This window comes from Dysidea avara, chromosome 6 (assembly GCF_963678975.1).
Source record: "Dysidea avara chromosome 6, odDysAvar1.4, whole genome shotgun sequence".
NCBI classification, from domain to species: Eukaryota; Metazoa; Porifera; class Demospongiae; order Dictyoceratida; family Dysideidae; genus Dysidea; species Dysidea avara.
The window spans coordinates 1,669,356-1,692,976 of NC_089277.1; the positions used below are offsets into that span (position 1 = coordinate 1,669,356).

Here is a 23,621-nt window from a genome sequence, read left to right on the forward strand (position 1 = left end):
ACATCTATGAGCAGGAACTGTTATTTAATTAGAATCCTTTGTATCCCTACTTTATGTTACAGCTGTATAATGGATTAAATTTATGGTTTAAAGGGAGTAGCTAACTTTCAATGTTGATGACTTAGCTAGTCTATATACCTAATATACAACAGCACATCCCATCAATGTGGTTTCCTGGTAGGAGAGATAACAATACATTCTTGACTGCTTTATTAGAGTATTCTAATTGTTTTAGTGAAAGAATGCAAACAATGCTGCACAGAAACACTGATATTGTGCAACGACGTTTATCAGGAATTTTCCATGAGTCATGTCCATTCCTTGTTCCCATCCTGTCCCCATTTTCCTCAAATTCTTTTTACCCGTACAAACCTTCAAGATCCCTAATGTACAATACTACCATATTGTATGCTACTATACATCTGTGAGATCAAAAGATGCTTGATGGTACAGCCATCTTCCTACACAACAATTCATCCAAATTTTTGATCCCTACCAATTCTATCACATTACATGATTTATGTGATGATTGCTGATAAACTACTTGTTGTGGATTTGGATAACTTAAATACAAATAAAGGGATCACAGTGCAGTTTGCTTAATTAGAACATAGCTCATTGTTTTACCTTATTTACATGTACAGTATCTAGATCCCTGTATGTATAACCAATGAAAATCTGGTATTTACTTTGGTCTAACTATTAATGTTGTCCCATACAATAAGAAAATAAGAAATCATTTCACTGCTGAAATTAGCTATAGGGAGGCAGTATATAGGTGGAAATTGGGAAATATGCTACAATTTGAAGTATTTGAAAAGCAATTGCATTTTTACATTCCCATTAGAAAAGAACCAATAAAGCAGTCTCAGACTCTAATAGTTGGAGCAGTCAAACCATTATTACTCCATAAATAAAGCAGTCACACATGAAATGAAATATAGACTACCAGGTAACAGAATAGAAGCATCCATTAAAATGGCATAATACAGAAACAAATGACTAAGATGATTTGTTTGTAGCTGATCTCTATTATGGGTTACTTGTTTCTAGCTGACCTCTTGAATTCTCTTCAAGGTGACTGCTCTATTAGAGTATCTCGATCTCGCACTTGCTACACCAAGTTGGATTTCGTGTTATAACTCGGCTTTAAGTCAGATTCTTTTACACCATTGAAGAGCCTTTCTAAGATGATTACTCCATCTGTACTGCGATTTACAAAGCATTACTCCAAGCGGCTTTTCTGGTAGCTAGGTGTGGCAAGTAGTCGTTATTTTATCAGCTAATCTCGATTGCGTAATTGTTACACACTGTTGGTTTTTTCGTTGTATCTTCATTTTTAGCTCTATTTCTATTATGCCAAAAATTATGCCGGCATAATCGACGCAAGCCTATTTTGGAGATCACCTGATAGGATGTGGAAATGGTCCACTTTGCATAATGCTTTGTGTGACCTTATTTATTATGCACTTTTGGAGGATAGCTAATTCGGATGTCCGGAAGGAGCAGAGGGTGTCTGGGGAATCTGCTGCTAGACTTGGTGATATTTTTCATCCGGATTTTTACAATGGTCATCCAACCTACTTCGATGTTTCTGTTTGAAGTGCCCTCCATTCTGGAGTTCTGTCACATTCAGCCATCACTCCTGGGTTTGCAGCTCTCAGAGGAGAGATGGAGAAAGATAATAATAATAATAATAATAATTAACTTTACAGTGTACATATACCTACATACATACAAGTTGCAGATGTTGGTATGATAGAATTGGGACATATGGCAGCACACTGATGGTCCACTGACATCCTGTGTCAGTGGCCGGAAGCTAAATTGTAGTAGTGATTAGCTACAAAGTTTACTTACTAGTCTAAGATTACTTAAAAGGGGGGGAAATTAACAGTTAAAGGGAGTTGAAGTTAGGTTGGTGAGGGATCTTTGAACACTTTGAGCATGGACATAGAAATGAAAAAGAGCGGGTGTTGTTGGAGGTGAAATTGGCAGTGAAATGATTCCACAGATAATCTAATCTCAAATAGGTGGAAATTGGGAAATATACTACAATTTGAAGTATTTGAAAAGCAATTGCATTTTTAAATTCCTATTAGAAAAGAACCAATAAAGCAGTCTCAGACTCTAATAGTTGGCACTGGTAGAAGATGGCACTGGTAGAAGATGGCACTGGTAGAAACAGCAGGAGGTGAATACATGTATTTACCCTTAGTAGTAGATAACTTTGGCGTTTGGATACCTTCAAGTGTAGAGATTCTTCGCTGAATTGCTCGGATTTCCACTGTGCGGAATGGGCTGTCCACAGGCAAGGCTTTTTGCCACCTTGTTGAACGGCTGAGTGTTCAATTATACTGTATAATTCCAAAATGATTCAGTACGTTTTTGGGCACTTCACCTCCACTCTGATCTGAGGATGATTGGTTGCAGGGTTGTTTGGTGAAGGAAAATGGGGATTTGCCCCAAGATGTTGTCGAGGGAGATGACAGTTAGCCTTGTGCCAATGTGAGTGAACAAAGTTGGATAGAAGTATCATCTGCCCTCTGCAGGGACAACACAGTGTCTGATAATAACTTTCCTTCTGCGTTTCCTGTCACCAATAGGTTTTCATTGCTCTCTGTTGAATATTCTTCATTGTACTCCGAAAATGCAGTTCCTCAAGACGTTGGTATTGGAGATTCACACATTCAGTTCACTTTTGCATCATCTCAAGGAATTGTTACAACTGAGAACATTGGGCCAACTGATTTTGAGTTCCTTGAGGAGGCCATTTGTGTTGTTGCAGAGCAGAAGACTTCACATTAGGTAACTTTAGCACCCCAGATACTGTGAACTCTGATTTAGCTGTTGCTGATGGAGTTGCTTCTGAAACTCTGTGTGATGGGTAACCACATGATTTGAGGCACTCTAGTTATCGAGCTCACTACTCATTAGAATTTCCCCTTTATCAGTTAGTAGTAGACCTTTAGTTAGTTAGTAGACAGACCCTATCACTCAATTAGTTAGTAGTCAGACCCTATCAGTCAGGATGGAACTTAGTAGACCTTTCTGGACCAGATTTTACGAACTGACTTCTCCCTATGATTACCATCCATTCATCTCTTCATTTAATCCACTAGTACCTACCAGTCTCCCTTTACCCTTTATTCATCCTTCCCCACTATTCCCAGCATCTATCTTCCAACTAGACTGTTTAATTAGTATAATTATTGTTTTAGCTCACCAGTGGCGTATCTACACCCGGGCATACCCGGGCATTTGCCCAGGCATCAGCTCACCTTGCACTGGCATCAGAAAATCTTCTGGCTGGCAGCCACGCACAAGGACCACGCATGAATACACTGTTCTCAGCAGATATTCTTTGGTAGAAGCTCAAAGGAATGGACTGTTAACGCGGACTGCTTCTTAGTTTACTAAATCTGTTTTGTAATTAATTTTTATGTGTGTAATTAATTATTCTGTATGTGTGTGTAAAATAGTCTTTCTTTTCCTTGCCATGCCCATGTGCTGATCCAATTACCAGTCTGTCGTGTGGTCACATGTTGTCTGAGGATCCACTTGCTTTTATTTTGTATATACCTTGTCCATCATAATTTGATGGTTAATAAAATGAAATTAAAAAATTCACGATTACAGTTCTTTCCACTAGGGAACCACTGATCGTAGCGAACGCTTGCAGCAAAATTTTTGCATGGAAATAAGTGCTGCGCATTTAATTAAGAGTCTGGCTTCTAATAATAGCCCAGTAGATTACAAGTTACTATATTTAAATCTGAAAAACTGAGATGTGCCCGCCCAAAATGGGGTGTATCCATTCACTGGACTGGACTACTGGACTGGGATACTGGACTGGACTACTGGACTGGTATATTATAGGTTTTTGTACATTCTGTGGTTAAAATGTATTGAGTCTCACAAGTCAAGGGTCCTGAGGGAACCTACAGCCCACTACTAAATGCTGAATATGAGCAGTAGAGTATGCGATAACTGTCTTAATAATTTCGCTGTGATTTATTATGTCCTACAACACTTATTCTCTACCCTGGTGCAAGGGCGGATTTAGGGGGGAGGGGGGGTGCTTGGGGCGCTGAAGCACCCCCTTTCCAAAATTTTACAATGAGCAAGCTAGGAAGCTTCTAGAAGCTGTAGTACAGGTGCAGTTGCATTTTATACACATGTATGGGAAATAAAAAGATGGAAAGAGCAAGGGGAATAGCTAATCTTATCCAAGAATTACTAAGAGGGGTTCAAAATTATACTTTTGGAGTAAGTCTTACTTTAGAAGTTGCTAAATCCGAAATACTCTAATAGAACAGTCAACTACTCTAATAGAACATTCATCATTAAAACTATAATTTTCATGAAGTTACCAGAGTGTAAGCTGAAATTAAACCTATTCTTCTAGACCTGCGCACTGCTACCCTCACCATTGCAAACATCCTGCCATATACCAATCACTTTAGGTAAAAGATTTATACCTTTAATATACTATAAATTGTTTAAAACATCATTAATTGAAAATCTATTCTGAAAATAACCCTTTCTGTCAAATAGTTTAAGTTTTTTAGGCTCTGCTACAAACTTGATTCTTGAGTTGAAATGCTTCTCTTGCAAGTAAAACAGTAGTCTTATATAATAGTGAATTTCTTAGCTTTTATAAAGTTCACAAGGCTGCAACATCTGAGAGCTGTTTGTTTTTGTTTCCCTTACTTGATCAAATCCCATGCTACATTTGTATAAATCTAGCAGCTTTGGAGTTTGCACTATCAAATGCTTTGAAGCTCAACTTTAAGCTAAATGATACTGCAGCATTTATGTTGTCATGATCATAGTGTGCTAAAATGGGGTTAGTTGTGGCCAAAAACTACTTGTATTTGTAGACTAATTGTAAAACATTTATAATGATGGACGGATCCATAATTTTTGAAATAGCAACCTGTACTTCAGAACAGTGGCTACATATGAAGTAGATCCAATCCTGTGTTTTAAATATTCTCCTTGACCTTACATTCAATTAACTATACACTCTTTATTCTCTTTGACAAGCCACTATTATACATTTTCTTAAAATCCAATAACAAGAAACAGTGTATAATTCTGTTTTTAAAATTAAAATTACTTCCAACTGAACTCATTCAAATTAAAATTACTTCCAACTGAATTCACAAGGGTGGATCTAGAAATTTTCAGAGGGGGTTTCTGGTTCTCTGGAATTGCAACTTCAGCCTAGCTGCAAGTTGAAGACCTGTCACTATGTGGTTTTGAACACTATGAAGGTGATTTCAAAGGCAAAAGTGTGAAGTTTAGCAATAGAAAAAGCCATAATATAATACAGTATGTGTAACTCTTTGTAATTTTTATCACCCAGACGAATCATAGGGGTGCGCGCTATATCAGAGGGGGTTTCTGGAAACCCCAGAAACCCCCATAAAACTGCCTTTGACTCATTCATCTTGTACCCACATTTGGTTAAAAATAGCTTCTAGATTCAATCTTGGTATAGTCATTTTCCATCTCCAGGAGTATATATGCCACCAGATCTAGAGCCCCCTAGCTGGAGAATTATATTCAGCTGAGTGCACATACACTCCACACACTGGTGCGTCAGTCTACTTGCCCTCTCCACTCCCACTTGCCCGTTCTACTGTTTGAACAGCTAGTGTAGTTTGAGCCATGAGACTGTAAATTATGCTATACTTCAAAACATTAAATTTGATCATGTGCAGCTGATACCCATATGTTTCCACTACTAGTTCTTTAAGATGTTAGTCTAAGATTGAATTTTAGCTACATGGCTGCACCCTTAGTTATATTGACAAGCTGTAGGGGAATAATGGTATCACATAAACAAAGTGACATCATTTTTCACTCAAAATTACTACCAAAATCAATCTCAATAGGCCAAATTTGCAAACTTTTCCTGTGGGGGCATGCCCCCAGACCCTCCTAGATAGAGTGTGCTTCTCACACTAGTTGTATCAACTATCTTGCTACATATATAATGTCCATGTTAGCACCCCCCTAGCCTTCTGAAATCCTAGATCTGCCCCCTGCTGGTGTACAGTAATGCTGTAGGGAATGTATATCAGCAATAATTACCAACGATCAACTTGCCAGTTGACAATACCCTTCAAGACATCCTTAGAGTGAGCTCAGGAATTGAGCTAGCATGGACGGACTCGTTTTTAGTGCCACAGGACGCAATGATTATAATTAAGCACACGCTGAAAATTTTTCTCCAGAAGTAAAGGTCTTGCCACGCAAGATTATAGTATATATAGCTTGCTCCTTGAGCTCATATCTTGTCAACTGGCGAGTAGATTGCTGGTTAACTATTGCTGATATACATTCCCTACAGCATTACTATACACCAGGGTAAGGAATAAGTGTTGTAGGACATAATAAATCACAGCGCCAAAGTTATTAAGAAAGTTATCGCATACTCTACTGCTCATATTCAGCATTTAGTAGTGGGCTGTAGGTTCCCTCAGGACCCTTGGCTTGCGAGACTCAATACAATTTAACCACAGAATGTGAAAAAACCAAAAATATGCCAGTCAAGTAGTCCAGTCCAGTAGTCCAGTCCAGTAGTCCAGTACAGCTAATGGATATACCCCCCAAAATGAATAGTGTAGTCTCATCTAAGCGAACATCAAAGTGATAACAGTTTGGAGTTTGCCTGTATATAGACCGCGTGAAGTGGAAATACTCAAAACGACTAGCTGTTTGGCTACTTGATTTCAGCAGGTAGAGGTCTAGTGCTGAATAATCTATGCCCAGATTTATTGTGATACAACTACAACAACTAACTACAACAACTGAATAACGTGAGAGAACTGCTGATGATACTTTGTAGGACCACTCAGCAGGGTGTGGTAGAGTTGGTGGGTGATTGCAGGGAATGAATGCCCCTACTGAGTATGTAGATGATGCCCCTACTGAGTACATAGATGAACCCGGCAGTGTCATGCATTTTGTGATCCACTCATGTACGAGTCAGTCGAGGGGTCAGCAACGAGGTAAAATTTGCATACAAGATTTTAAATCTTGAGATTTACAGGGATCTATAAAGATTTACAGAGATTTACAAAGATTTTCAGATTTACCTCAAAATTTACTGATTTTTACAGATTTTTCAAGATTTATAAAGACTTACTCTGCAGATTTATCAAGATTTTCAAGAGTTTTGTTGACAGGCTTATAAACTGCATGTTTATATCACATAATTTCAAATGTAAGAAATAGTCTTGTAAAACATTTGTGACCGGGATTCTTGTTGCAATTAAAATTAAATCAAGTAATCAAAAGGTAAATTTACACTAAATTAAGCAATCAAGAGGTCCTAAAATTGGACAATCAAGCACCTTAGCCAGCCAATATGTACACAAGAATTTACAAGACTTAGCTAAATCATCAAGTAATCAAGGAACCTTTTTGGATGAAATCAAGCGATCAATTTCACTGATCAAAAATCTTTATCCCAGTTGTGAATAGTTCTACAAAACTGTGGGTAATGACTACCCCTTGTACTGTGAAAATTTATTGTATTGCAGCAATGTCCATCTCTCTTTAAGTAGTGCAGATTCAACTTTCCTTTCTTCTGGTGTCATATCAGTTTGATTCGTACTGGAGCTTGGAATGAGGCAATTTTGGTTAAAGCCATAGTGGCTTATGTGGATCGAAGGAACTTAGTGAGAATTGATCTGGGGTGAGGAGCATCAGGTTTGTATTTACCCAATCGGAAGCAATCTTTGACTGAACTGGCCTGGATTGATAGATCAACTTTAGCAAATTCACTGGTTATTGATTGTAAGTCATTTTCCAGACGGTCAGATTTAGATGTTTTTAATGGGCTTTATTTAATACCATACATGACAACATTGAACTACTTGTCCTCATAGCTAACAGTTGATGGTGATTTATCAGTGGGGATGACATTAGCAAGTTTAGGTTGAATGTTTACAGAGGATGATCCATCAGGTATTGATGCAGGTTCAGAAGTAGGCTCCAATGACTTGACCGAGGTCTGGAGAGCTGTGGTAGATTTGGTGAGTGAAACAATTGTGGCTTTTAGATCTGGGATGGTTATGGCATGTGCCTTTAGTTGACAATGTAGACAGTAAAATGGATCAGAGGAATCTTGTAGACTGGTAAACACAAGACCTGCACAACCTCTATGCAACCAGGAGTTGCACTGGCCTTCATAGAAAATAGCATCATGACCCTCTTAGTCTTACTGGGGTCTTGTATTACTTCTAAACAGATTGGACAAATACACTCACCTTTCTTCTTGGTTTTCTTTGGCTGAGATGAATTTTGTGGTGAATCGCCCAGTCTATTACGCTTCAAGCTGGAAGTGGTGTCCATGCTGGCTGTGTCAGTATCATTTAATATATGATAACACATACATATAATGTTACGTTTATAGGTATCCACCCTCACCTATTTTCTCAGCCATTCCACACTGAATTAAGTTATCACTGTCCTGCAATACCTTGATGAACCTGTTGTAGATCTCTGTGATATCTAGCTCCAGACTCAAAATCAGTACATTATCAAGAAAGTATTGCATCCCATCACTGTCTAGTTCTTTAGCCTCAATTTCCTTTTTCTGCCCTTCTGTTATCACTTTGTTGCAGTAAAGCTGTGGCAGCATTGACTTGATTGGCAGCTTGATCAGATTATCATAGACATTTTTGAGTTTCTGTGCTGTCTTGGCACAATCAATGGCACCTGTACACAAAAGAATGTAAAAAAACTTTCTTCTGGTCACTGTGTAAAACTGCAATCTAAAGTGCCATTATTTAAAGAAGTGGTCACATACCATTCAGGTGATGGTTTCATTAGGGCCAGTATGATTGCTCTGTTAAAGTGTCTAGATGATTATTACGTTCTAATGTACTTGCCTCTTAGAGAATTTTCTATCATACCACAAGCAATATTTATTTAAAACCTTTGAAATTCAGATTTTGAAAACTTTCAAACATTTTATGGTTTGAAAATAATGTGTTATAGAAATTTAGACACAACTTCGGCCATTGCGGGTGGATAATAAATCTCATATACTCCACCTTATTTTCTAATAATCATTAGATTCCACAGTTTTAGGCACAATATAACATATGCTGAAAAACTAGGCTTATCTGATGAGTATATGCACTACTAATGTGCAGTGAAGTAAAGAGGGCAATTACTTGTGCCACATATCCATTGCATGGTTGGAATGGTGCTAGTGTTATCATGAAAAAAACAGCTACTTTTGCTGGTGCTACAGCAGAAACATGGACAACATAATCTGTGTGTAAAGTAAAATAGAGTCTAAAGTACACTTATGGGACCAGAGGCTTGTGCCAATTAAGCCAGCATAGTTTCGAGCATAATAGGCTAGCAAAAGCATCAAGCATTATGCCAGCATAATAGGATGATTTCCAAGAATTTCAATTAAAACACACGATGCACTTGCCAAAAATACTGCACAACATAAACACACTGCACATTATTACTTCATTTCATATCAAAAAACCTTGTAGCTAGTGTTATTATTATTACTACTATTTCTTGACTGATTATTCACAAAATAAGATCGAGATACTCTAATAGAGCAGTCGCTTACTCTACCACAGCAGTCAGGAAATGCAGATATACTCTAATAAAACAGTCAGCTCTTGAACATAATCTTGATTTTGAAAACATAATTTTGAATATAATAGGCTGGATTTTTGAGCACTGCTCAAAAGCATAAAAGGCAATTTTCAAAGCATAATTGGCTCAAGCCTGATGTGGGGTCTGTGGAATTTATAGACCCTTTGGACCTTCAGGTTTATAAATTCCATACACTCCAAATTGTCCCTGTATAACTATTACTTGTGAACAAGCACATGCCATATTAAAAGAAAGAGTGATGCCAGACATATCATAAAAGTAATTGTCCCAACTTTTAGTAGTGGCCATTACACTTCATTTTCAACAAAGTTCAGCCCATTACAACAGTACAAGAAGTATATCTGCAGGTAAACCTAATTTCCACATGAACCATGTACAATAGATATAATTATACAGTAGGCATAAAGGCAACACTGCAAATACTCATGTTCAAGTTTGCAAACAGATTTCCAATGTCCTATATAAGAAGGATGTTCATCTGTGCCAATATGGCTGTCCCATATGTACCACTGACACACCTTCCTTCTATTATCCTTTTGGTATACATCATGAGGATTGAAGCATGCATTGTGCATACTGTAATATGTTAAAAACCACATGTTGGGTTAAAGCATTCTGTTTGTTTACTTGAACACATTAGTGGGCAAGCTAGTCAGTCAGTAGAAGATTCCATTTACATGTCATTATAAAATTAAAAAATTTAATTTTTTAATAATTGTTATACTTCATTAATATTGCAGAGACACTGTGAAGGTACTTTGAGGGCTGTTTCTAATCAATTAAGTTTTTCAGTGAGAGTGCAAACCTCCATGGTCTTTAATATACAGTACTACCATTTTGTGTTGATGAAGTATGCATGGGTTAAGTGCATAAGCATAAGGAAATATTAGGTAGCTAAAGTTCAACGGGGGATCATAGAGTAGAGGGAATGATGGGGCTGCACTTATACTAGTTGACATTTCAATCTCTAATTCAGTCATGGTTTTAGACTAAACTAGAGATTAAATGCCCTGTGTTATGTCTGAAAGTATATACATCTTTCCTTGCTTACAAGCTCTGGAAACCATGTTGTGTATAGTTATAGTCATAAGTATATGAGCATCAATTATTAAAGTTCAGTTAGGGATCATTGAAACAAAACTTTTATATAAATTTTGCATGAATAATATATGCAATATACATGTATGTGACTGTATTTGTGAAAAGGAGTCTTTCGCACACATCCAATTTGTAAACTTTAAAGATTCATAACTTTAGGTTGGAAATTATAATGGCTTAAAATTTGGTCAGCAGTCAGCAACAACATAGCATAACAAGTACACAGAAAAATTTGGAGTTTTCAACTACAGTATAGGGACCATAACACACCGATAAAATGTACTGAAACAAGTTGGAGTAGTGCACAATATTAAATCACAGTAAAACAATAAGAAGTGTTATATCCCTACCGTGCATTTCCATCATGGTATCTTGAGCACAGTAAGGATATAACATTTCTTATCGTGCACTACTCCAACTTGTTTCAGTACTTTTTATCGATGTATTATGGTCCCTACTGTAGTTGAAAATTCCAAATTTTTCTGTGTAGTTGCTTGTAAACTTTTTTTTGTAAATGACTGGTGAACTCACATATACCACATCTAAAATGGCGTTGCGTGCCCCAATTATCATCTTAAAAGCGAAGTATCCATTACGCTTCATTGTCAGCTATGTTCAACCCGTTACGCAGCATTTCGAATCAAGAACTGTTCGAAAAGCATATCTGCAATCCACACATACCAAAAGAAAGAAATGGTGCCACGTACCCCAGATATATCAATTATTGTCTGAAAGGTGAAGTATCCATTACGCTTTGTTGTCGGCTATGCTCAACCCGTTACACAGTAGTACGAATCAAGAACTATTTGAAAAGCACCTCTGATATCAAAATAGCCACTATGACAAATACGGATGATTTCCGTTACGAAGGGAAGCCATCACATGCATGCTATCATTAAATCGACACTTTTTGCTGTCAGCAAAGATGAATGGGACACAAAGGAGGACACTGGTAAGTCCATGAAGAATGCATTGTACGTACTGCGGTATGCCAAAAGGCACCTGTCGGACCAAAGTGACATCAAACAGTGAAAAAATCAAGCCCGTAGTCTTAGCTGTTATCATGTTACACTTGTCTGAAGGCATCAGTCAGTCAGTCAGTCAGTCAGTCAGTCAGTCAGTCAGTCAGTCAGTCAGTCAGTCAGTCAGTCAGTCAGTCAGTCAGTCAGTCAGTCAGTCAGTCAGTCAGTCAGTCACGGTCTATAGGGCCCTTTAGCAAATTCAATCACATAATAAGTACAAAACCAAAATTGATAGGTTCAAAATACTCAAATGGAGCAGTCACTAGGTAGCAATAAGGCTCACAATATTTTTGAAAAAAAAATTGCACACAAGGACCCCCATAACTCACTCCCAAAGCTTTGAACTTACTGTTAGCTCAGTCATTTATAAATGAAAATTCTAGCTTCATTCTACACAATACTAGCTAAAGTTCATAATTTCATAGATCTACACCAATGTAAAATTAAAATTATTCTAGAAGTGTGTGTGATTAGAAGCCCTTGGAAATGTGTATTCTATCAGAATAAATAACACATTCTGTGAATGCTATCCCACTAGAGACTTGTGAGAAGGCTTACTTAATGCCTGTGAATATAGGGAGTCAGAAACATGTAACTAAAACATGAAGAATGAAGAATAAACCCAAGGCCTAGTAGTGTTCTGCATGATAGCCAGCAACTAGGCATGTACCAAAGAAACCACAACAGCTGGGACTTGAGATCTCTGCATTCAACCCAGGGGCAGGGGGTACACAAACTATGACAGTTTGGCTAAACAAATATACAGAAAAATGAAAATAGATCATAGCAGTATAACTACAGTGTATTATAGGAAATCTAATTTACTAAGGGATTAAGGGAGAACAAGATTTAACTACAAGGAAAAACATTTATGAAGATTAAGATACTCTAATAGAGCAGTCAGAAATTTTAATAGTCTAAGAGCAGTCAAAACTATCCTAATAGAACATTCATAGTAGATTGCAACTTAAATGAGTGTAATGCAAAACTAGTTTGAAACCTAAATCAAAATGTTGAGTTTTAATTTAAATCACTACAGTACTCTGATCAGTCTCATAAACCATGAACTTAAAGAGAAACAGGAAACTAAGCATATAAATAGCATATATAAAATGTTTTTATTTATTTATTAAGGTTTCCCAGCACAAGTTTGTTTATTTATAGAGCATAAACTATATATAGTAAATTTTGATCAGTGTACAAATTCATCAGCGGCTGGAGGCTGCCCCTGCATTAATAACTCACTACCAATTCTGGAAACCACATAGGAAAAATCCTAGATACACCTCTGCAACCTGTACTTAAACATCAACTTCTTGCCAGCAAATGTTTTATTCTGTGAATGCTACCCCACTAGTAACAAGGTCAAGATCAATAAAACCTACAATTTAATGCTACCACAATTTCTGTTGTATTCCATTACTGTCATTTGTGCCTGTAGATAATCATACAATGCAATACTATTGTAACTTCTTCAGAAACAAATGACTAAGATGATTTGTTTGTAGCTGATCTCTATTATGGGTTACTTGTTTCTAGCTGATCTCTTGAATTCTCTTCAAGGTGACTGCTCTATTAGAGTATCTCGATCTCGCACTTGCTACACCAAGTTGGATTTCGTGTTATAACTCTGTGGCTTTAAGTCTGATTCTTTTACACCATTGAAGAGCCTTTCTAAAAAACCAACAGTGCGTAATTGTTACACACTGTTGGTTTTTTCGTTGTATCCAGACACACGGTAGTGTGTCGTGCGGCCCAAGAAGCCGGCGCGTAATACCCGTGAGTATATTGACAGGAAGAAAGAAAACGCAATTTTCGCACCTCCGTAGCTCTGTGCTTTCTTGATGAAACAAGACGATTTTTGCTGTGGACATGCCCTCCAACTGCAGCACTCCACATTCCAAATTTGAGCGAAATCGCTTCGCGCGTTCCCGAGATATGCGACTTCAAAATTTGGCTCAGTTTCTTGTTTTTTTTTCTTCTTATTTTTCTTTTTCTTGTCGCACACTTACAAAAACTGCTATAAAACGCGAACGCCATATCCGATTGCCTTGAAATTTAGCACACACAAGGGAGATATAAAGGCGCATCTCGGTGCCAACTTTGGCTGGAATACAATAAACAGGCAAAGAGTTATGAGCGATTATTCACGAAAAATAACACCAATATGTTGTCACGCCTACAGGGTAAACCGCGTATGGGAAGAAGCTGAAAATCGGTGGGTGAATAGGTTAACTATTGAACCTCAAACCTTTTGTGGTTTGAAAGAAATCGAGCTAAAAAACAGGAAGATACAACGAAGAAACCAACAGTGTGTAACAATTACGCAATCGAGATTAGCTAATAAAAAAACGACTGCTTGCCATGCCTACCAGATAAACCGCTTGTGGTAATGCTTTGAAAATCGTTGTACAGATGGAGTAATCATCTTAGAAAAGCTCATCAATGGTGTAGAAGAATCAGACTTAAAGCCACAGAGTTATAACACGAAATCCAACTTGGTGCAGCAAGTGCGAGATCGAGATACTCTAATAGAGCAGTCATCCTAATAGAGCAGTCACCCTGAAGAGAATTCAAGAGATCAGCTAGAAACAAGAAACCTGTATAGAGATCAGCTACACACAAGTCACCCTGTAGAGAGATCAGCTAGCTTGTAGGGAGTTCATGCAACTATGGAAAGAGATAGTTCAGCTAGAAGAAATCACCTTGTAGAGTTCAGCTACAAAGAAACCACCATGTAGAGAGTTCAGCTACAAACAAATCGCCCTGTGGAGAGATCAATAGAAGAAGTTACCTTGCAGAGAGTTCAGCTACAAAGAAACCATCATGTAGAGAGTTCAGCTACAAACAAATCTCCCTGTAGAGAGATTAGCTAGAAGACGTTACCTTGTAGAGAGTTCTGCTACAAAGAAACCATCATGTAGAGAGTTCAGCTACAAACAAATCTCCCTGTAGAGAGATTAGCTAGAAGAAGTTACCTTGCAGAGAGTTCAGCTACAAAGAAACCATCATGTAGAGAGTTCAGCTACAAACAAATCTCCCTGTAGAGAGATCAGCTAGAAGAAGTTACCTTGTAGAGAGTTCAGTTACAAAGAAACCACCATGTAGAGAATTCAGCTACAAACTAGTGACCCTGTAAAGACATCAGCTAGAAGAAGTTACCTTTAAGTTTGTAGAGAGTTCATCTACAAAGAAACCATTATTTAAAGAGCTCAGCTGCAAACAAATCACCTATACAGAATTCAGCTAGAAACAAATCACCATGTAGAGAGATCAGCTAGAAGAAGTTATCTTGTAGATAGTTCAGCTACAAACAAATCACCCTGTAGAGAGATCAGCTGGAAGAAGTTAACTTGTAAAGAGTTCAGCTACAAAGAAACCATCATTTAGAGAGTTCAGCTCCAAACAAATCACCTGTAGAGAGTTCAGCTACAAACAAATCTCCCTGTAGAGAGATCAGCTAGAAGAAGTTACCTTGTACAGAGTTCAGCTACAAACAAATCACCCTGTAGAAAGATCAGCTAGAAGAAGAGAAACCACCATGTAGAGAGTTCAACTACAAACTAGTGACCTTGTATAGACATCAGCTAGAAAAGTTACCTTGTAGAGAGTTCAGCTACAAAGAAAAAATTCTGTAAAGAGCTCAGCTGCAAACAAATCACCTGTACAGAATTCAGCTACAAACAAATCACCCTGTAGAGAGGTCAGCTAGAAGAAATTACCTTGTAGATAGTTCAGCTACAAAGAAACTACCATGTAGAGAGTTCAGCTGCAAAGAAATCACCCTGTAGAAAATTCAGCCACAAACAAATTGCCCTGTAGAAAGATCAGTTAGAAGAAGTTACCTTTTAGAGAGTTCAGCTACAAAGAAACCATTCTGTAAAGAGCTCAGCTGCAAACAAATCACCTGTACAGAATTCAGCTACAAACAAACCACCCTGTAGAGAGATCAGCTAGAAGAAGTTACCTTGTAGATAGCTCAGCTACAAACAAATCTCCCTGTAGAGAGATCAGCTAGAAGAAACTACCTTGTAGAGAGTTCAGCTACAAAGAAACCACCATGTAGAGAGTTCAGCTGCAAAGAAATCATTCTGTATAAAATTCTGCCACAAACAAATTGCCCTGTAGAAAGATCAGTTAGAAGAAGTTACCTTGTAGAGAGTTCAGCTACAAAGAAACCATTCTGTAAAGAGCTCAGCTGCAAACAAATCGCCTGTACAGAATTCAGCTACAAACAAATCACCCTGTAGAGAGATCAGCTAGAAGAAGTTGCCTTGTAGATCGTTCAGCTACAAATAATTCACCCTGTAGAGAGAGCATCTAGAAGAAGTTACCTTTTAGAGAGTTCAGCTACAAACAAATCACCCTGTAGAGAGATCAGCTAGAAGATGTTACCTTGTAGATAGTTCAGCTACAAACAAATTACCCTGTAGAAAGATCAGCTAGAAGAAGTCACCTTGTAGAGAGCTCAGCTACAAACAAACCACCAAGTAGAGAGTTCAGCTAGAAGAAGTTACCTTGTAGAGAGTTCAGCTACAAAGAAACCATTCTGTAAAGAGCTCAGCTGCAAACAAATCACCTGTACAGAATTCAGCTACAAACAAATCACCCTGTAGAGAGATCAGCTAGAAGAAATTACCTTGTAGAGAGTTCAGCTACAAAGAAATCACTATGTAGAGGGTTCAGCTGCAAAGAAATCACCCTGTAGAAAATTCAGCCACAAACAAATTGCCCTGTAGAAAGATCAGTTAGAAGAAGTTACCTTTTAGAGAGTTCAGCTACAAAGAAACCATTCTGTAAAGAGCTCAGCTGCAAACAAATCACCTGTACAGAATTCAGCTACAAACAAACCACCCTGTAGAGAGATCAGCTAGAAGAAGTTACCTTGTAGATCGTTCAGCTACAAATAATTCACCCTGTAGAGAGAGCATCTAGCATCTAGAAGAAGTCACCTTGTAGAGTGTTCAGTTACAAAGAAACCACCATGGAGATTTCTGTAATCAATATATGTATTATATATATATAATTTGTACATTTACTGATAAAATATTTAAAGTACATCTACTTCATCTTTTCTTCTTCCTGTGGTAAAAAAAAAGATAGGTTAAAAAAGTCCCAAAGCTGGCCATAGGCCGGCTTTGGGCAGGGTTGCCCACGGGGGGGGCCAACTGGGGCATTTTTTTTCCCGGGCCCCAGCCTGAAAGGGGCCCCCTGAATACCTGTTTAAAAGATCGATATACTCTAATAGAGCAGTCAGATCTAAATACTCTAAATAGAGCAGTCACAGTGTTCTTCAGAGGAGCAGTGTAGCAAGCTTATGGATAAGGAGATATGGTTGGTGATGGGTAGTTATTGTCATTGCCAGCAGGTTGTGACCTTTTTTTTTTTTTTTTTTTTTTGTCTTCACCTTACAACTTGGGTCAAGGGCCCCACTTTAACTCTTTGCCCTGGGCCCCTTAATTTCTCTGGGCAGCCCTGGCTTTGGGGTATACAAATACAAAAAGAAATGAAATCTAATCCAAAACAGCCAAGCTGTAAAAAAAGTGTGCGGCCCTCAAAAAGGCTATGGTGAAAAAACATGTGAAATCCAAGGTGGCTGCCAAGAAATGGCTGTGATGGTAGGTTAATGGTAAAAATTTTAATAATGACAATTCAGGTGAATTTTGTGCCAAGACCAAGCGGCAAAAAAATTCACCTGAATTGTCGTTATTAAAATTTTTAACATTAACCTACCATCACAGCCATTTCTTGGCCGCCACCTTGGATTTCACATCTTTTTTCACCATAGCCTTTTTGAGGGCCGCACACTTTTTTTACAGCTTGGCTGTTTTGGATTAGATCTTCATTTTTAGCTCTATTTCTATTATGCCAAAAATTATGCCGGCATATTCGACGCAAGCCTATTTTGGAGACCACCTGATAGGATGTGGACATGGTCCACTTTGTATAAGACAACATAATGCTTTGTGTGACCTTATTTATCATGTATTGGAGGATAGCTAATTCGGATGTCCGGAAGGAGCAGAAGGTGTCTGGGGAATCTGCTGCTAGACCTGGTGATATTTTTCATCCGGATTTTACAATGGTCATCCGACCTACTTCGATGTTTCTGTTTGAAGTGCCCTCCATTCTGGAGTTCTGTCACATTCAGCCATCACTCCTGGGTTTGCAGCTCTCAGAGGAGAGATGGAGAAAGATGGCACTGGTAGAAGCAGTAGGAGGTGAATACATGTATTTACCCTTAGTAGTAGATAACTTTGGAATTTGGACACCTTCAAGTGTAGAGATTTTTCACTGAATTGCTCGGATTTGCACTGTGCAGAATGGGCTGTCCACAGGCAAGGCTTTTTGCCACCTTGTTGAACGGCTGAGTGTTCAATTATACTGTATAATTCCAAAATGATTCAGTATGTTTTTAGGCACTTCACCTCCACTCTGATCTGAGAATGCTTGGTTGCAGGGTTGTTTGGTGAAGGAAAATGGGGATTTGCCCCAAGATGTTGTCGAGGGAGATGACAGTTAGCCTTGTGCCAATGTGAGTGAACAAAGTTGGACAGAAGTATCATCTGCCCTCTGCAGGGACAACACAGTGTCTGATAATAACTTTCCTTCTGCGTTTCCTGTCACCAATAGGTTTTCATTGCTCTCTGTTGAATATTCTTCATTGTACTCCGAAAATGCAGTTCCTCAAGACGTTGGTATTGGAGATTCACACATTCAGTTCACTTTTGCATCATCTCAAGGAACTGTTACGACTGAGAACATTGGGCCAACTGATTTTGAGTTCCTTGAGGAGGCCATTTGTGTTGTTGCAGAGCAGAAGACTTCACATTAGGTAACTTTAGCACCCCCAGATACTGTGAACTCTCCTTTAGTTGTTGCTGATGGAGTTGCTTCTGAAACTCTGTGTGATGGGCAACCACATGATTTGAGGCACTCTAGTTATCGAGCTCACTACCCATTAGAAATTCCTCTTTATCAGTTAGTAGTAGACCTTTAGTTAGTTAGTAGACAGACTCTATCACTCAATTAGTTAGTAGTCAGACCCTATCAGTCAGGATGGACCTTAGTAGACCTTTAGTTAGTTAGTAGACAGACGCTATCACTCAGTTAGTTAGTAGTCAGACCCTATCAGTCAGGATGGAACTTAGTAGACCTTTCTGGACCAGATCTATCTGTTTACGAACTGACTTCTCCCAATGATTACCATCCATTCATCTCTTCATTTATTCTACCAGTCTCCCTTTACCCTTTATTCATCCTTCCCCACTATGCCCAGTGTCTCTCTTCCAACTAGACTGTTAATTAGTATAATTATTGTTTTAGCTCACCAGTGGCGTATCTACACCCGGGCATACCCGGGCATTTGCCCAGGCATCAGCTCATCTTGCCCTGGCATCAGAAAATCTTCTGGCTGGTAGCCACGCACAAGGACCACGCATGAATACACTGTTCTCAGCAGATATTCTTTGGTAGAAGCTCAAAGGAATGGACTGTCAAAGCGGACTGCTTCTTAGTTTACTAAATCTGTTTTGTAATTAATTTTTGTGTGTGTAATTAATTTTTCTGTATGTGTGTGTAAAATAGTCTTTCTTTTCCTTGCCGTGCCCACGTGCTGATCCAATTACCGGTCTGTTGTGCGGTCGCATGTTGTCCGAGGATCCACTTGCTTTTATTTTGTATACACCTTGTCCATCATAATTTGATGGTTAATAAAATAAAATAAAAAAATTCACGATTACAGTTCTCTCCACTAGGGAACCACTGATCGTAGCGAATGCTTGCAGCAAAATTTTTGCATGGAAATAAGTGCTGCACATTTAATTAAGAGTCTGGCTTCTAATAATAGCCCAGTAGATTACGAGTTACTACATTTAAATCTGAAAAACTGAGATGTACCCACCCAAAATGTGGTGTATCCATTCACTGGACTGGACTACTGGACTGGAATACCGGACTGGACTACTGGACTGGTATATTATAGGTTTTTGTACATTCTGTGGTTAAAATGTATTGAGTCTCACAAGTCAAGGGTCCTGAGGGAACCTACAGCCCACTACTAAATGCTGAATATGAGCAGCAGAGTATGCGATAACTGTCTTAATAATTTCGCTGTGATTTATTATGTCCTACAACACTTATTCCCTACCCTGGTGTACAGTGATGATGTAGGGAATGTATATCAGCAATAATTACCAACGATCAACTTGCCAGTTAACAATACCCTTCAAGGTATCCTTAGTGTGAGCTCAGGAATTGAGCTAGCATGGACTAATTATAATCATTGCGTCCTGACGCAATAATTATATTTAAGCACACGCTGAAAAATTTTCTCCAGAAGTAAAGGTCTTGCCTTGCAAGATTATAGTATATATAGTGCTCCTTGAGCTCACATCTTGTAAACTGGCGAGTTGATCGCTGGTTAACTATTACTGATATACATTCCCTACAGCATTACTATACACCAGGGTAAGGAATAAGTGTTGTAGGACATAATAAATCACAGCGCCAAAATTATTAAGAAAGTTATCGCATACTCTACTGCTCATATTCAGCATTTAGTAGTGGGCTGTAGGTTCCCTCAGGACCCTTGGCTTGCAAGACTCAATATAATTTAACCACAGAATGTGCAAAAACCAAAAATATGCGAGTCCAGTAGTCCAGTCCAGTTAATGGATACACCCCCCAAAATGAATAGTGTAGTCTCATCTAATCGAACATCGAAGTGATGACAGTTTGGAGTTTGCTTGTATATAGACTGCGTGAAGTGGAAATACTCAAAACGACTAGCTGTTTGGCTACTTGATTTCAGCAGGTAGAGGTCTAGTGCTGAATAATCTGTGCCCTGATTTATTGTGATACAACTACAACAACTGAATAACGTGAGAGAACTACTGACGATACTTTGTAGGACCACTCAGCAGGGTGTGGTAGAGTTGGTGGGTGGTTGCAGGGAATGGATGCCCCTACTGAGTATGTAGATGATGCCTACTGAGTACGTAGATGAACCCAGCAGTGTCATGCATTTTGTGATCCGCTCATGTACAAGTCAGTAGAGAGGTCAGCAACGAGGTAAAATTTGCGTACAAGATTTTAAATCTTGAAATTTACAGGAATTTATAAAGATTTACAGAGATTTATAAAGATTTTCAGATTTACCTCAAGATTTACTGATTTTTACAGATTTTTCAAGATTTATAAAGACTTACTCTGCAGATTTACCAAGATTTTCAAGAGTTTTGTTGACAGGCTTATAAGCTGCATGTTTATATCACATAATTTCATATGTAAGAAATAGTCTTGTAAAACATTTGTGACCGGGATTCTTGCTGCAATTAAAATTAAATCTAGCAATCAAAAGGTAAATTTACACTAAATTAAGCAATCAAGAGGTCCTAAAATTGGACAATCAAGCACCTTAGCTAGCCAATATGTACACAAGAATTTACAAGACTTAGCTAAATCATAAAGCAATCAAGGAATCTTTTTGGATGAAATCAAGCGATCAATTTCACCGATCAAAAATCTTTATCCCAGTTGCGAATAGTTCTACAAGACTGTGGGTAATGACTACCCCTTGTACTGTGAAAATTTATTGTATTGCAGCAATGTCCATCTCTCTTTAAGTAGTGCAGATTCAACTTTCCTTTCTTCTGGTGTCATATCAGTTTGATTCGTACTGGAGCTTGGAATGAGGCAATTTTGGTTAAAGCCATAGTGGCTTCTGTGGATCGAAGGAACTTAGTGAGAATTGATCTGGGGCGAGAAGCATCAGGTTTGTATTTACGCAATCGGAAGCAATCTTTGACTGAACTGGCCTGGATTGATAGATCAACTTTAGCAAATTCACTGGTTATTGATTGTAAGTCATTTTCCAGATGGTCAGATTTAGATGTTTTTAATGGGCTTTATTTAATACCATACATGACAACATTGAACTGCTTGTCCTCATAGCTAACAGTTGATGGTGGTTTATTGGTGGGGATGACATTAGCAAGTTTAGGTTGAATGTTTACAGAGGATGATCCATCAGGTATTGATGCAGGTTCAGAAGTAGGCTCCAATGACTTGACAGAGGTCTGGAGAGCTGTGATAGATTTGGTGAGTGAAACAATTGTGGCTTTTAGATTTGGGATGGTTATGGCATGTGCCTTTAGTTGACAATGTGGACAGTAAAATGGATCAGAGGAATCTTGTAGACTGGTAAACACAAGACCTGCACAACCTCTATGCAACCAGGAGTTGCACTGGCCTTCATAGAAAATACCATCATGACCCTCTTAGTCTTACTGGGGTTTGTATTACTTCTAAACAGATTGGACAAATACACTCACCTTTCTTCTTGGTTTTCTTTGGCTGAGATGAATTTTGTGGTGAATCGCCCAGTCTATTATGCTTTAAGCTGGAAGTGGTGTCCATGCTGGCTGTGTCAGTATCATTTAACATATGATAACACATACATATAATATTACGTTTATAGGTATCCACCCTCACCAATTTTCTTAGCCATTCCACACTGAATTAAGTCATCATTGTCCTGCAATACCTTAATGAACTTGCTGTAGATCTCTGTCATATCTAGCTCCAGACTCAAAATCAGTACATTATCAAGAAAGTATTGCATCCCATCACTGTCTAGTTCTTTAGCCTCAATTTTCTTTTTCTGCCCTTTTGATATCACTTTGTTGCAGTAAAGCTGTGGCAGCATTGACTTGATTGGCAACCTGATCAGCTTATCATAGATATCTTTGAGTTTCTGTGCTGTATTGGCACAATCAATGGCACCTGTACACAAAAGAATGTAAAAAAAACTTTCTTCTGGTCACTGCATAAAACTGCAATCTAAAGTGCCATTATTGAAAGAAGTGGTCACATACCATTCAGGTGATTGTTTCATTAGGGTCAGTGTAATTGCTCTGTTAAAGTGTTTAGATGATTATTACGTTCTAATGTACTTGCCTCTTAGAGAATTTTCTATCATACTACAAGCAATATTTATTTAAAACCTTTGAAATTCAGATTTTGAAAACTTTCAAACATTTTATGGTTTGAAAATAATGTGCTATACAAATTTAGACTCAACTTTGGCCATTGCGGGTGGATAATAAATCTCATATACTCCACCTTGTTTTCTAATAATCATTAGATTCCACAGTTTTAGGCACAATATAACATATGCTGAAAAACTAGGCTTATCTGATGAGTATATGCACTACTAATGTGCAGTGAAGTAAAGAGGGCAATTACTTGTGCCACACATCCATTGCATGGTTGGAATGGTGCTAGTGTTATCATGAAAAAAAACAGCTGCTTTTGCTGGTGCTACAGCAGAAACATGGACAACATAATCTGTGTGTAAAGTAAAATAGAGTCTAAAGTACACTTATGGGACCAGAGGCTTGCGCCAATTAAGCCAGCATAATTTCGAGCATAATAGGCTAGCAAAAGCATCAAGCATTATGCCAGCATAATAGGATGATTTTCAAGAATTTCAATTAAAACACACGATGCACTTGCCAAAAATACTGCACAACATAAACACACTGCACATTATTACTTCATTTCATATCAAAAAACCTTGTAGCTAGTGTTATTGTTATTACTACTACTATTTCTTGACTGATTATTCACGAAATAAGATCGAGATACTCTAATAGAGCAGTCGCTTACTCTAATAGAGCCGTCAGGAAATGCAGATATACTCTAATAAAACAGTCAGCTTTTGAGCATAATCTTGATTCTGAAGACATAATTTTGAGCATAATAGGCTGGATTTTTGAGCACTGCATAATTGGCTCAAGCCTGATGTGGAGTCTGTGGAATTTATAGACCCTT

General features: G+C 38.1%; 1 protein-coding gene across 1 annotated transcript in view; it reads right to left on the reverse strand.

Annotated features, from left to right (window-relative positions):
• LOC136258469 (uncharacterized) overlaps positions 1–23,621 on the reverse strand; it is a 121,046-nt gene that overhangs the window by 2,950 nt on the left and 94,475 nt on the right. Inside the window, exons 7-10 of the mRNA XM_066051778.1 lie at positions 22,281–22,571; positions 22,121–22,210; positions 8,446–8,736; positions 8,286–8,375 (exon numbers count right to left, since the gene is read on the reverse strand). Of these exons, the coding sequence (XP_065907850.1) occupies positions 8,286–8,375; positions 8,446–8,736; positions 22,121–22,210; positions 22,281–22,571 (762 nt within the window). The remainder of the gene's footprint in view (positions 1–8,285; positions 8,376–8,445; positions 8,737–22,120; positions 22,211–22,280; positions 22,572–23,621) is intronic.